Consider the following 15,269-nt stretch of genomic DNA (forward strand, 5'->3'; position numbering starts at 1 on the left):
AGATGCTGTAACACTGCCTTATCATGCCTTAACACTGCCACTGATTTTTGATTTCTTTTGCGTCCGATCAAGACCTAAACAGGGGTCGTTTTTGCTCAGGCGATTCTCTCTCTTCCATCGCGTACAGGTGACGCAAAATCATCTCATGAGCCCCTGAATTCGACTTCATAAGTTACTATTCATATTTGGTTAGACAATTGATATCACGTGCGAGCTGGCGAGAAGTGGATGTACAATCAAAGATCAAAAGTTCAGTCCTTGAACCCAGCGAATTATTCGTAAACAGTGGTGAAATTATGAACCATTTGTTGTCATAATTATAAAATATAGTATGTTTTTGCTATTCCTTAATAGCTTCTTCCAGAAATATTTACATGGTATAGAGAGAAATTGGGTATAAAAATGCAGTAAGGAATAAAGCAGTATAGAAGTAAATAACTACAGCCCCATCGGTCTGTAAGCTATTACCATTTGTTACTTATGAAAGAGCAACAAATTCCGGAATCAAAGAATGCGATTTTGCGGTAAGAAATTACTTGTTCACGGATAAGAATCCGGCTCGAAGGATCGTCTTATGTGTTTGATACACATTAATGCGAAAAAAGAAAAAAGGTGGAAAGGAAGAATCCTAACCACTTGCGCTGTCTCTATACTCTGAAAATAGCCCAGCTCAAAGAAAAAGGGAAACACTTACGTGATCAGCTTCTTCACTCTTTTAACCAGGCCTGGTTTTTGTTGACAGCACAAGCAATCACAGCTTACGTACCAAAGAGATGGTATACATACCAATCTTTTAATGATTTTTGTTTTATACCCGTGCTTAGGGAAACACACAAAGAGAAAATTTGAATCGAAAAAAAATATCACTCGGACGGCACTTGAACCCGCAGCTCTTGTCAAGCCGGGACGAGTGTGTTAACCATTACACCACCGGGTCCTCCTCTTGTCCATGCGAAATTACTTCAGTACATAGTATCTTCTCTGCCCTCCACTGGGGCAATTCCTGTTCGGCGTGTCCTTGCCGCGGGGGTGGGCGCCTCTTACTTCAGTAGGCCGGAGTGAGATGGTGGCTGAGTTCGAATAGGGACCCAGACCTACGGGGTATAACGTAGAACCCTTGCCCAGGGATACGGGTGAAGACCTCAACGGCTGCAGAGGCGGAGATGGGAGCCATCGGTACGGCAATGCAGGACGGAAGGGGCATGTCACAGGGACTGTAACCTGGAACCTGACAGAGGGCAGCAGTAACTGTCAGTACTATTCAGAGGCAGAGGACAGGAGTCCTAGTATGGCTTTGTAATAGACTACTCTGGGCGCCATCCCACTCGCGTCAGACAGAGTACTGCGGGGCGGAAGGCAAGAGGGAAACCACTGCCCTATTTTTCCCTAAAAAGTAGCATGGAGAGTATTCGGAAAATGCTACACCGACAAGAGCGTGGCTCTTAAATTGATGATGACATAGTATAAAACAAAGTCGCTTTTTCTGTCCCTATATCCCTATGTACGCTTTAATCTTTAAAACTACGCATCGGATTTTGATGCGGTTTTTTTAATAGATAAATTGATTCAAGTGGAAGGTTTGTATGTGTAATAACATCCATTAAATAGTGGAGAAATACTGTTATTTTTGAGGTTTTTAATGTGATGTCGTAAATAATTTCATTTTTTCCTTAGCATTGCACCCGAGCGAAGCCGGGGCAGGTCGCTAGTTAGAAATAAAATAAAATAAAAATTAAATAAAAAAACATAAATTCATTAATTAATAATTATTATTTGTAGGTGTTTTTGGTTAAAATTAATTATTCCTTAATTTGTTAAATTTTCTCTTTGTAATACCTATCTTTTAATTAATTACCGTAAGGTTGGTAGTATTGCATCAACCATACGGGAAGACCATTACGCACTTCCGATTATACGGCAGTACTCAGACATATTTCGAATGCCGTCCGATATCGATTTGTTTACCAACAATATCGATTATGACGGCGGAAGGTATTGTCGGCGGCGGATTTCGTAACCATAACAACGGCCGGTTATAACCTGACACCACGTGGTCTTGAGATTAGATGACGTTAGACATAACGCTTATATCCCCGAAGGAGTAGGCAGTGATGTATAACATATACATATACACCCACTCATCGCCGTTCAATATAACATTAAACTCCTTATGTCGTTTATTGTCGCTCGATAGCGCCCTATCGATAGTTTTCGATCGAACTATTGATAGTTTACCAAAAAACGATAATATCGATAATTAGTATCGACTCTATCGATAGTATTGATAGTTTTTTGTTTTTCAACTATCGATTCTATCAATAGTTTTTCATCTTGTAACTATATCGATACTATCGTTGCTTATCAATAGTATCGCCAAAAAAGAGCTATCGATACTATCGATACTATCGACAGTATCGATAGGCCTATCGGTTGGGTAGATGATCTTGGCTGTTTACTATCGATAGTCCTGCTGGGGCACGGGCCTTCCCTATGGATGGATAGGGAGATCGAGCCTTAAACCATCACGCGGGCCCATTGCGGATTGATGGTTATTAACGACTGCTAATGCAGCCGGGACCAACGGCTTAACGTGCCTTCCGAAGCACGGAGGAGCTCGAGATGAAAACTTTTTTTTTGTGGTCACCCATCCTATGACCGGCCTTTGCGAAAGTTGTTTAACTTTAACAATCGCAGACCGAGCGCGTTTACCGCTGCGCCACCGAGCTCCGAGCTATTTTGGTGCAATAAAGTGTATTTGTACCGCACTGTAAGTGGAGCTTTTGTCCGGCCAAGTAGTTAATGCCATCTGCGGCAAATCTGCAATAAGTCACGTCAAAAAAAAGTGGAGGTTTCTAGCGTCGTGGCGTGGTGGTGGCGATGGTGTAAACTTAAACTGCCTTTTGGTGAACACTTTATTTTATTAAGTTTATAAAAAAAGTATGCCTGCTTCATCCCGCTCCGGTAGGGCAGTATTGCCATATCAAAAAACTTATGTGTTACCATTTATTTTTATTGGTAAAAATATAAATTCTAAACAAAAAAAAAACATTAAAATTAAAATATTAAGAATGATTGTCCGAAAATAAGGTGATCCGTGCTTCGGAAGGCACGTTCAGCCGTTGGTCCCGGTTACTACTAACTGATGTAAGTATGTAGTCGTTACATGAGCCATGTCAGGGACCTTTGGCGGCTCAGTAATAACCCTGACACCAGGGTTGATGAGGTTGGTTTTCCACGTCACAACCCACACTATAAAAAGAAGAAGAAGCCTCATATTACCTGAATCCCTCACTGCTAAAAAAATTTGCTTTATTATTATTATTATTACATTTATTTCAGATTGTACTCCATATTATTGTTAGTAAGAAAAAAGGCGCTTATAAAACTATGTTTGTAAAGTAACACTAGGTAATATCTATTTCTCGTAGGCACCAGAATTAGGCATAATAAGTACCTTCATCCAGTGTACTACGATAGGGCAGTCAACCCTCTCGGTCGGCTTTGAGCCAGAAGATGTCCAAAGCTGGCGTCAAAACAATTACCTACGAATAGTTTAAAAATAAGCGTGTCTAATCGATTAATGGAGGCATCATATGGTTACACAATTTTCGACACGGAATTCTTAAAATCATGGAAAGTGAAAGAAATTAATGTGTCTTGGGCGTTTTTGTCGATTATGACATGTTCTTGTAAAAAAACTGTGTCGCTTTATTACAAAACGAAGACTAAAGGTAACATGACATAACATCACGACTATATCCCATTTGGGGTAAACAGAGGTACATCCATCGCAAGATAAACTTAGTACCCACACACCACCCAGCTTTCTGTTAGGCTGCGTTTCCATTGACGCGGAGCTGGGCGGAGAGGAGCGGAGATGTGCATGAATCGACCAATCACCGTGAGAGAGAGAGTGACAGAGCGTCTTCGTTTTCTTGAACGTTGGCTCTCTCGAACGCTGTGATTAGTCAAATCCGCACATCTCCGCTCTTCTCCGCCCATCTCCGCGTCAGTGGAAACCCGGCCTTAGACGTGATAGCGGTATCGTCGTCTAATGATAAGTAATATCTTTAAAATAAAGTCCGCGCCAGGAAAGAACTCCTGCATCCGCGGCGCTTGTGCCGCAGATTCTGCATAGAATTAGTATTACTTGCCTATAAATTCTTAATGATAGCTGATGCTTGGTACGGTTTGCAAGCGCCATTAGCATCATTTTCAACTCCTAAATAACCTTACTATGTACTCCGACTATGCGTCATGAGTCGAAGATGCACAAATAAATCCAACAAGGTAATATTCAAATTTAAAAATATCTTTATTCATTAGGTAACATAGTTACATTTTGAAGTGTCAATTTTTACATAACGAACGTGTCACCCACCTAAAACTGCTGCAGTTTCTCACAACCTGTATCGCCAGGGAAAAGAAGCTGCAAGAAAAACCTCGCCAAAGAACTGTAGACGTTCTTAAAAAAACATAAAATATCTCAAATAAAGTCGCGTCGACTACCGTGTACCATGTAATCAAGTATCAAGTATTCTGTTTATTTCTTATGGATCCTTATATGACGTAACACTTCAAGGCTATGAGAACTGGGCGATGGACAGGTTTTAAAGATGATCCAATGTGTGTTGGTAATGAACATAATTGAACGGAGAATAACGTATGTTTGTGAAATTGAACGCAAAGATCAAGGTTTTTTTTTGGGAAAATGAAATTGAATCTGAAATTATTTATTACACCCGCGTCTGGAGTAAATTATTTTTTTCCTATCTGGGGGCACGGGAGTTTCCCCGCCAAGACGAGCAAAGCGAAGCATAAGGGCACTATAATTCCTTTTCTCCAGGTTGTTTAATTTCTGGCTATAATTGACATGCATTCCAGAGCTGTGGTAGCCTAGTTGCTAGAACACTTGCCTCTCACTTTGAGGTCGCAGGTTCGAATCCAGCACAGCCCTAAACAGATGATTGTCGAATTTCTTTTTGGAATTCATGTTTGGATCATAAATGATTATCGCGTGCTCAGCGGTGAAGGAAAACATCGTTGGAGGGGAAATGCAATTTTCGGAGGTATGTGACCTAACCTGTGTTGGACTGGTTTTTCCCTTCGCGGGTTGGATAGGCAGTCGCTTCTGTAAAAAACCGGACCTGTCAAATCTTCAGGTTAGGTAAGCGGACCCATAAACAAACGGGATAATGGTAAAGAGATGATGAATTGACATCTGTTCCATAAGTTTGTAGCCTGTCAACCCGTCTCTTTCCTTTTCGGCGTACATAACATAAGCTCATGACCATAATTATCCTAATTGGGGTAGTCAAAGGTACATCCATCGCAGATGAACTAAATGATAGGTGGTGCCGATACCGTATCGCCGTCTATTATGATTGAGCCGACTGCAGAGACAAAAATAAGAAAATTTTAGAAAAAAGAACATTTTTTCCGTTGACCTTGAAAAGCCCAGCCCATACAATCTACCAAACAGCCATTAGCGAGTTAAAAAAATGAAATAAAATCGTCAAAATAATGACAGAGAGATAACCAGTAAAAGTGAATGACTATAATAATGCATTGTTGTGGACATAACATCTGGGTATAACAATATAACATCTCAGTGTAACGACATCATTTTGGTTATACCAAGCCCGATTAACTACACTAAAATAACAATTAAACTATTGTTATAACATTTCATGTTTCTTTCTCCGATTATGTAACTTTACTTGACATAGTTTGCTTTTTAAGATATCAAAATAAAGACCGTGATAACCCTGTTCGGGGAAGGCGTAACTTACATCGAGGTGTTACGGGTTCTAATCCCGGGTCGGTCTCTAAACTTAGTATTATATTATCTAACCCAATGAATTCGAATCTATGAGTTTGAATCACTTTTAAATCGCGTCTGAATCATAGACAATGATGTCTTGTGGTTTTAAGGATTTATACCCAGTTAATAGCAATGTGCTCGCCCTTTTACATGGGACTTAGACATAGCTGGCTAGATATGGGTATATTGATATACACATCTGCGTAACCCTTCGGGATACGGGCGTGACGCGGTTGTGTCTGTTACGTTGGCAAAAAATGACGCAATAAATATGCCTTATAAAATAGTCTACCTTTGCAACAGAGCCTAACAGAGGACCCGCTGGCATAGAGTAAGGAATAATACTACGTATAAAACGGCAACTCTTCGCTCCCCACCAGCGTCTGAGCAAGGTTTACCTCACCCCCTTCGAACATAGTTTAGACTTGAATCGTATGGGCGTCAGACGTCAGACACACAGATGCGCGTGTACGATAAATCAATGTGTAGTGTCTGTGTAAAACGAGGTTGTTTGTATGTAGAGGTGTGCCAGTGGTGTAATGGTAACACGCTCGTCCCGGCCTGACCAGAGAAGGTTCAAACCCTGTTTGAGTCAGAATTTTTCGATTTAATTTTCTCTAATCCTATATACCATATATACCAAGCATTTACCGCCTACTGCTGAATAAACCGTCCAAACGATCATTTCATCTACACACGTGGCATAATGTAAACCCATACAACATAATTAATGAATTAAGTATGATTTCATAGAAAAATAAAATGACTTAAACGTAATGAATAATTTCTACAAAGATATCGCAAACTAACGAAAATGACAAACAGTGGTAAAATGTGTTGATACCCGGAAAAATAATCAAAATGTGGGAGTACCTCGCCGTTCTGCTCATCGGGTTCTGGCTGGGGGTTGCCATATTCCTGTACGTCTCCTGCTACTGGCTGGAAGAGATCTTGGGTAAGTTTTTAAATTAAGAATAGAGTCATTTTAAGTAAGTTTTTATAATGTGTTTTTGAATAAGGAATTCTGGCGGATTCTATAGATATACTGATAGATAAAAAATCGACTCAAAATTTTGGAAGATAATAAAATAATTTGTAAAGATTTAGGCTTATTCTTCTTGTCGTGAACCCTTTTGAAATAACAATATTAGCTCCTACTTACTTACTTTTAAAACTCAAACCTACTTATCGTTTTTTTTTTTATAAATAAGTATTATTGTAAAAAAATACTTTTACTGTATTTGATTAAAAATACTTGAAATAATATATCGTCGCCTTTAGTGAAAACCACATTTATAAGCGCTTATTTGAAAATAACACAGTCGAATGTGGTTAGATAGATAGATCATTTATTTGCATGAACACAGTACAATGGTCTTAATAGGTAACAAAACCTCGTAATAGACAATCTAGTCTCAATCCAGGGCTTTTTATGGTCTCAATTATTGCCCGGAATATTTTTATTTATTTTTTATTTTTAGTTATTTGGGATGAAGGATAATATATCTAGTATCTACACATATATATAGTATCTACACATCTACCGTGTGTCTTTTGAGCGCTGTGTGCGTTGGCACTATACGATACCTGCGTAAGGCCTTAAGGTACTAAACGCTGACATTGCAAGCTTGAATTCAAAATACCTCAAACAAAACCTCCTCCAACCCGCAGTGGAGCAGCTTGCTGAAGTATGGTCCATACCGCATCCGATTGATTGACGCTCCCTTTGCTTATACCCAGCAGTATGACGTATAATAATAACATATACTTACTTACATTATAATTGATATGCTTATAAATATTTTTTATATAAAATAATTAAACCTTTTTATGAGAAGTGTATATTATAAATTTTATATATGTATACCCATAGCATTGGCAAAGTTCAAGTACCGCGCACGTCAACTTTCATCGTAAAATGTTTGTTCCCAGCAATTTCTATGCGTTAAGTGCGTTTTATTTTCAAGATACTTTATGGCTACGTGCTTTTAAATAGTATACGAAGGTAAACGTGCAGGATATCTGGTGTACGTGGGAAAATAGAAGTGAAAAAATAATGGAAGAGAAATCTTTTTACTCGGCTAGGTTAGATTTAAATACAGGGTGTTAGTGCCAACGTAACAAATACTGAGGGGGATGATTAAGACCATAATTCTGAGTTGATATCAAGTGGAATTTTCCAATGCAAAATTAATTATTTTTTAAAATTATTTTAAATTAAGTAATATACTTTAGCGATGGAAAATTCCACTTGATATTAACTCAGAATAATGAGTTGAATCATCCGCCTTAGTTTTCGTTACGATGTCACCCCGTACAAGTACGTATGAGTGTTAGTGGCACCGTAACAAATACTGAAGGGGATGATTCAGACCACGATTCTGAGTTGATATCAAGTGGAATTTTCTTTCGGAAAAGTCCGAGTTTGTCATTTGTTTAAGTTACAAAAAATAAAATACCTAGCAATTAAAAAAATGAAGCATTTCATTAAAAAATCTACGACTTACTTAATTGAATGAGTATGTAGTCATGATGCTATTTCAAAATCTAGGGGTCAAAAAAGGCTACATGAGTCTTGCCAGGGGCCTTTGGCGGCTCAATAGAAACCCTGACACCAGGGTTGATAGGGTCAGTCATAACGCATTACTAAATGCGTCTTCTGCGACATTGATGTAGCAGATTCGCATCCAAGTAACTATAAATTATGTTTTTTTATAGCCGACCTATGTAACTTGAACATAGTGATACAAAGTCCTAAGACCAACAACTTTAATGAGAACTTTCCAGGCTACTTTCACCGAAAACAATATAGATGGCGTTGTACATTTTCTTTACAATACAATACAATACAAAAACTCTTTATTGCACTTAAATCACATAAAAAAATAAAAATAGTATTATAATATCAATAATAATAATAAATAATAATAATAGTAATAATAATAGTATTATAATAGTATTATATATTATCTTTATCATTTTAATTGTTAATCTATGGGTCTAAAATAAAGATATATTTAATTTAATTTAATTTATGCAGCACTGGACCCGCGTCCAACTTGCCAAAGACACTAAATTATAGAATTATTTAATTGATTAATTAATTGTATTTTTTACTAACATAGATATAAGACTTCTATTACTAACAATTGCTATGAGAAAACACCCGAAATAAATGTTTTTTTTTTAACGTTACCTATTTTCTCATTGCTCGGGTACATAATTAGACCAAAATACAACGTAATGGCAGAAGCATATTATAAAAAAATATTTGCTGCTTGATATTATAGAATTATGTTGCTACCTATATTCCTTCTCTTTATTTTGATCAAAATAATAATTGGTGGAAAATGTAATCGTGGCTGGGTGCAATAAAAAGGGTCATCATTTATACCTAAAAACAAAGATATGTCTGTTATCCGTAAAATTAGAAGGTTAAACGAAGGAAATTCTGTACAGCACCATGTATATTTTTATGGTTGAGGAGCGTAGTCTGGAAAATCCCTCATTGAAATCTACGAGTAGGTAAGTAACAAAATTGTTACGAGTAGGTATATGATTACGCCTCTTGACCCCTCTGGCATTAATTAGTGTTTGCCATTAGCATTAATGCTTTGTTTTTCTAACATGTTTCGTGTCGAGTACGGTTCTAAGTTTAAATTGTTTAATGTGGAAAATAATGACTTATCTACGCGTGTAAAGTAGCCCCATCCGACTATGTCTTCTATATTCAGATTCAGAATGTAGATAATGTCGTCTTTATTATTATTTTTGTGAACAAAATCTCGCAATAGACAAGCTTGGGTCGTGTACTACTTTCAAGATAAATTATTAGTGACTCTGATCTGTGATCACTTTTTGATCCCTAGTTTAGTTAGGATATTACAGGCTAATCACCTGATTGTCCAAAAAGTAACATGATCCGTGCTTCGGAAGCCACGTTAAGCAGTTGGTCCCGGTTACTACTTACTGATGTAAGTAAGTAGTCGTTACACGAGTCTTGGCTTTTAGCGGTTCAATAATAACCCTGACACCAGGGTTGATGAGGTTGGTAATTCACTTCACAACCCACACGATAGAAGAAGATGGCCGATCTGTTTATAAATAAATACGTAGGTAAATAAGAGATTGATAAGGGTATCTAGAGAATGTAACCTCTGAACTGAACATGTCGTAGGTAGATGATCATGAGTCGCCGGCGCATGTAATTGGGGCAGCCGGTGCCCTGTACGGTCACGAGCATTAATATGTATACACTTTGGTACCATGTCACATTAACTTGTTTAGACAAATTGAACTGTACGAGGGGAGGTCAAAAAGTTCGCGGAATGAGGGGGAAGGGGGTCGAAATTAAACACGAAACTATTTTTCCTTTTCAATATATTCTCCCTTAACCTTAACACATTTTCCGGATCTATCAAATAATTTGTTTATTCCATCATAAAAAAAAGATTTCTCTTTGCTGTCAAAATAGGCCGAAATTGCAGACTTGACTTCTTCATCATCGCCAAATTTTCGTCCACGCAGTTCCTTTTTCATTTTTGGGAACAAATAATAATCGCTGGGGGCCAAGTCTGGACTGTAAGGCGGGTGGTTTAATTTTTCGAACCCGCATCGGTGAATGGCAGCCGTCGCAACATGGCACGTGTGGACGGGTGCGTTGTCGTGCAAAAGGAGCACACCTCTTGACAGCTTTCCTCTTCTTTTTTCCTTGATAGCCTCTTTCAATCTATCCAGTAAAGAAGCGTAGTAATGTCCCGTTATAGTCACACCACGATCTTTATAATCAATCAGCAAAATACCTTCTGTATCCCAAAAAATAGTGGCCATGATCTTTCCGGCCGATTGTGACACCTTAAACTTCTTTGGAGGAGGTGTGCCTTTTTTATGCCACTGCATCGACTCTTGCTTCGACTCAGGTTCATAGTGGTGAACCCAGGTTTCATCTCCAGTAACAATCCGGGCCATAACTTCTTCCTTATTCTCTCCACAGAGCTCTAAAAACTGGCGAGAACACTCGACACGCTCGCTTTTTTGAAGTGGCGTGAGCATTCTTGGAACCCATCTTGCGCTGACCTTAGTCATCCCAAGATGTTGATGTAGGATATTTAAAATACTTGTTTCGGATACACCGACCATTGCTGCAAGCTGCTTCTTCTTCAAGCGGGTATCTTCTAATACAAGTTTCTCTACTTTTTCGATGATTTCCGGTGTGGTGGCTTCATTGGGCCGTCCGGAGCGGGGGTCATCTTCAATCGACTCTCTTCCTTGCTTGAAAAGACTATGCCACTTGTAAACCATGGTTTTACCAGGGGCAGAGTCCGCGTAAACTGCTAACAGCTCTTGAAAAATCGTCTGAGCGGATTTTCCTTGCTTGGTGAGGAACTTAATGACGGCGCGGTGTTCAATTTTCTCCATATTCGCTGAGTTCTTCCCGATTCACTTGTTTGCTGGTCGATAGTTCAAACGTTAATGACCCGATTTGCTTCAAACTTGGTACATATACTGTTAATGAGGTGTGCAACTAGCGGCTACCTGTACGAGCAAACCAACCCCCTCCAACCCCTCCATTCCGCGAACTTTTTGACCTCCCCTCGTAAGTCTCACTAAATGTCAAATATGTTAGTGCGACAGAGTCCTAAAGTGGGTACATTATATTGCTCATGACTGTACTTTGACACCTGACTGAAAAATTGAGCTGATTGCATCGCAAACATAATTATAGTCACCTTATAGTCAAAACTACGAATCACCTGATTGTCCACAAGGTAAGTTGATCCGTGCTTCGGAAGCCACGTTAAGCAGTTGGTCCCGGTTACTACTTACTGATGTAAGTAAGTAGTCGTTACATGGGTCATGTCACAAATACTGAGGGGGATGATTCAGACCATGATTCTGAGTTGAAAAATCACGTTCTGATGTGATATTTTTCAACAAAATCTAGATTTCTTTCAATCAGTTTCAATGCTGGTAAAAAGTTTTACCTGAATTGAAACTAACTTGTCTATTGCGAGGACGACGTTATGTACCTACTGCATACATGGTGTTAGTGACATCGTAACGAATACTGAGGGGGATGATTCTGACCATGATTCTGAGTTGATATCAAGTGGAATTTTCCGTCGCAAAAGTATGGAACTGAAAATAGTTAACACACTAAAATTTTCATGAATTTTCCGATAGAAATTTCTACTTGATATCATCTCAGAATCATGGTCTGAATCATCCTTCTCAGTATTCGTTATGATGCCACTAACACGAACACGTATTCGTATGGCTACCTGTACGTACTTGTACGGGGTGTGACATTGTAATGAATACTGAGGAAGCTGATTCAGACCATGATTCTGAGTTGATATCAAGTGGAATTTTCTGTCGCATAAGTATAGAATTGAAAATTAAAAAAAAATACATCAACAATCATGAATCGGGATCAACCGGAGATGATTGAGATGGTGTAAAACCTTTTACGTGAGCACTGGCCATGGTTTTAATGCCATATAATTTATGATCATGGTTATAATAATGGCTAGTCTTCTCCTTGACTGTAAGTCAACAGCAGCTTTAGTCACCACAAAGTGATTATGATATTATGTGTGATTATATTACTTTGATAGTTAAATATGTTAAAGATTATCTAAATGATAAAAACGCCTGGTATTAAGTTTTAGTTATTAAATAACTTGTAATGAAAAAAAAAAAGATTTAAAAGATTTTTAGATTTAAAAAGAAAAATATGTTGCTGTTCCAGTTTCTTGTTATTTTTCCTCCTCAGCCATAACTCCTTGTAAATTGACATAGATTCACAAATGTTTATTTATTTATTTATGTTATAATTAACCTTCAACAATTTAATCTGATTAATTACAGTTTTGTGCAATAAAGTATGTTTGATTTGATTCACATTCATTTATGTTTGTAACATTTTATTTTAATGTATTTAATTTAATTTATTTGTGGTTTAATATTAATGTAAGTAATTAATTGTAAAGGTACTTAAATGTGTGTTTCCGATTTTGTAATTATGCATTTGTGAATTGTCCGAAATAAATTATTAAATTGAATTATATTTTAAACCCACTGGGCTGAGCATAATTCCATTTTCGCTATAGGTCGAGGCGAGTCGCAATTTTGAAGACTTGTTGTGAGTAAAAGTTGTCGCTACTCTTAAGGAAACTTTATTTTAAGGGGCTGATCGATATCGGAGTATTTTTGCATCCAAGGTCTTTTCAATGTAACGAACAAGGATTTCTACATTTTGTAAAAGTTATAGCAGACTGTTAAATCATGTATGTATAGCTACCTATATTTTTTGAGGTGTCGTCGGTTTAACTAACTAAACATACATCATACATACATAAACTCACGCCTATTTCCCACCGGGGTAAGCAGAGATTATACAATTCCATTTGCTTCGATCCTGACACACTTCTCTTGCTTCCTCCACATTCATCAATCGCTTCATACAGGCACGCCGGTTCAGAGTAGATCGTATTAAACTTTTTCTAAGGACATCTTCATTTTGGTCATCGTAAGTCCTTCTCGGTTTTCCTCTGCCAGCCCTACCATCAACTTTCGCTTTATATACCGCTTTTGCAATTCTATTATTACATGGATTATATTGTACCGCGGTTTGCCCAGGCCCTAAAACTCGCACTTTCATCTTGTGCCTCGTTGGAATGTTTGACACCAATGCACATGACGTAACTTGTACTCTCATCACGTCGTACCACCTGTCAATAGCACATTTCTGATCACACTCTCGTGTTAAAAAGCCGTAAGAGGCCACAACTTTCTCCGCCATTTTATGCCTACATGACTCGTCTGTTTTGATACTTATTCGTATGAAGTATCAAAACAGACCACTTGGGCACCTTTTGATACTTATTTACAGTCACATGTAATGGTCGTAAGTTACGACTCGTAACCATTCTGCCAGTGTCGAAGTGATCAGAAAACAAACTGAAAAAAAAACAGGTTGAACTTATTAAAGCTGTAGGTAGAGAGATAAACCTCGAGTTAACCTAAAAGAAGACAAACAGGAACTTACAAAACGTTTATCAAAGTTTAATATTGTATTAAAGTACATACTTATATTTATATTTACAAATTTGTACGTTTAGAGGGGAGTTAGTATACAAGAGGAGAGATTTACGTTTGGGTAGATCTGGGGATTTTAGGGGGAAGACTATCGAAAAGCGAGACTGGTCTAAGGGTGGTATTAATAAACTAATCTTAGCTTCGAGACTGCCCTCAAGATCATGTCAATGTGACAGTTCTCGTTTATTAATACCACCCTAAGAGGGCAGTTGAACAAAATATGGTCCGTTATTCCGTCTTCGATACCGCATTCACGAATGGAAGAGCCCCGGATTCAAAGTTTATTAAGATGAAGTAAAGTAGGTACCTAATCAGCATTTTTCTTTTTCGTTTTCCCCGAACGGCAAGGCAAAGGGAACTATTCCCATACAGTCAAGTCTTATATATTTTGTTCATGATAATAAGTAGTGAAATGAAGGGTGATGAAGATGAATAATGAAACCTAAACCCACACCCTCGGAGCAGACTTCTACTCCGAACCCCAAACGAATTAACTCAAAAGTCCGCATAAACTCTCGAGGTATGAAGCGACTTTCTGCCACGAAGCGAAAATAGATAGGTACATTTTGTTTATTGAATATTCCGATATAATAACACTATCGCAAATGATTTCCGACTAACTTAATGTGATCATTAACCACAAAACACCACTTCGTATTTAGATAATTCAATGAAGAAAGCAACTGTCCCGTTCCCGTTCCCGCTAAAAAGCCCTTAAACGGGCGAAGAAAAAACACGAAAATTGTATTTATCAACAGACTTGGCTATTGACGGTTGTTTCTTAGCCTTATTCCTGAGTTAATCATAATTCCGAATTTTATAGTCATTTAACACTGCCTATAAAAGTACTTATTTGATTAAATTCCTCGCAAAATGTGGTTATTTATTAAGTTTTTCCGATATTCCGATATAATAACACTATCGCAAATGATTTCCGACTAACTTATTGCGATCATTAACCACAAAACACAAGTTTAGACTATTTAACGAATAATGAAACTATGTCGTTCACATTCCCGCCAAAAAGCCGTACGCTAATCACTTTCATTGAGTAACACCCATGCCCTCTTTACACTGAAGTGTCAACTGTCAACTCGACACGCCAACACAAACAGCGATGTAACAAGTTGTTTACTTTTACTATGCAATAGTTGCTTAGCCCACTTAGTTTCATGAAATCTCTGTTATTATCACAGATGAGTCAGGAATACTTCATTCGGTAGGTCATAGATGTATAATTCTATAATATAATCATCACTATTTTAAGAGCCACGCTCATGTCGGTGTAGCATTCTCCATGCTTCTTTTAGGGAAAAATAGGGCAGTGGTTTCCCTCTTGCCTTCC

At 37.9% G+C, this 15,269-nt stretch overlaps 1 protein-coding gene across 12 annotated transcripts in view; it reads left to right on the forward strand.

Moving 5' to 3' along the window:
- The window catches only part of LOC126373556 (uncharacterized), a 163,123-nt gene that overhangs the window by 120,413 nt on the left and 27,441 nt on the right, over positions 1 to 15,269 (forward strand). For 5 of the 12 annotated variants that reach the window (XM_050019747.1, XM_050019765.1, XM_050019756.1 and 2 more), the window contains exon 2: positions 6,578 to 6,779. The exons of the other annotated variants lie outside the window; for them this stretch is intronic. In XM_050019747.1, coding sequence (XP_049875704.1) covers positions 6,686 to 6,779 — 94 coding nt within the window. In that variant the 5' untranslated portion in view covers positions 6,578 to 6,685. The remainder of the gene's footprint in view (positions 1 to 6,577; positions 6,780 to 15,269) is intronic. 12 annotated transcript variants of the gene reach the window in all.

This window comes from Pectinophora gossypiella, chromosome 2 (genome assembly GCF_024362695.1).
Source record: "Pectinophora gossypiella chromosome 2, ilPecGoss1.1, whole genome shotgun sequence".
NCBI classification, from domain to species: Eukaryota; Metazoa; Arthropoda; class Insecta; order Lepidoptera; family Gelechiidae; genus Pectinophora; species Pectinophora gossypiella.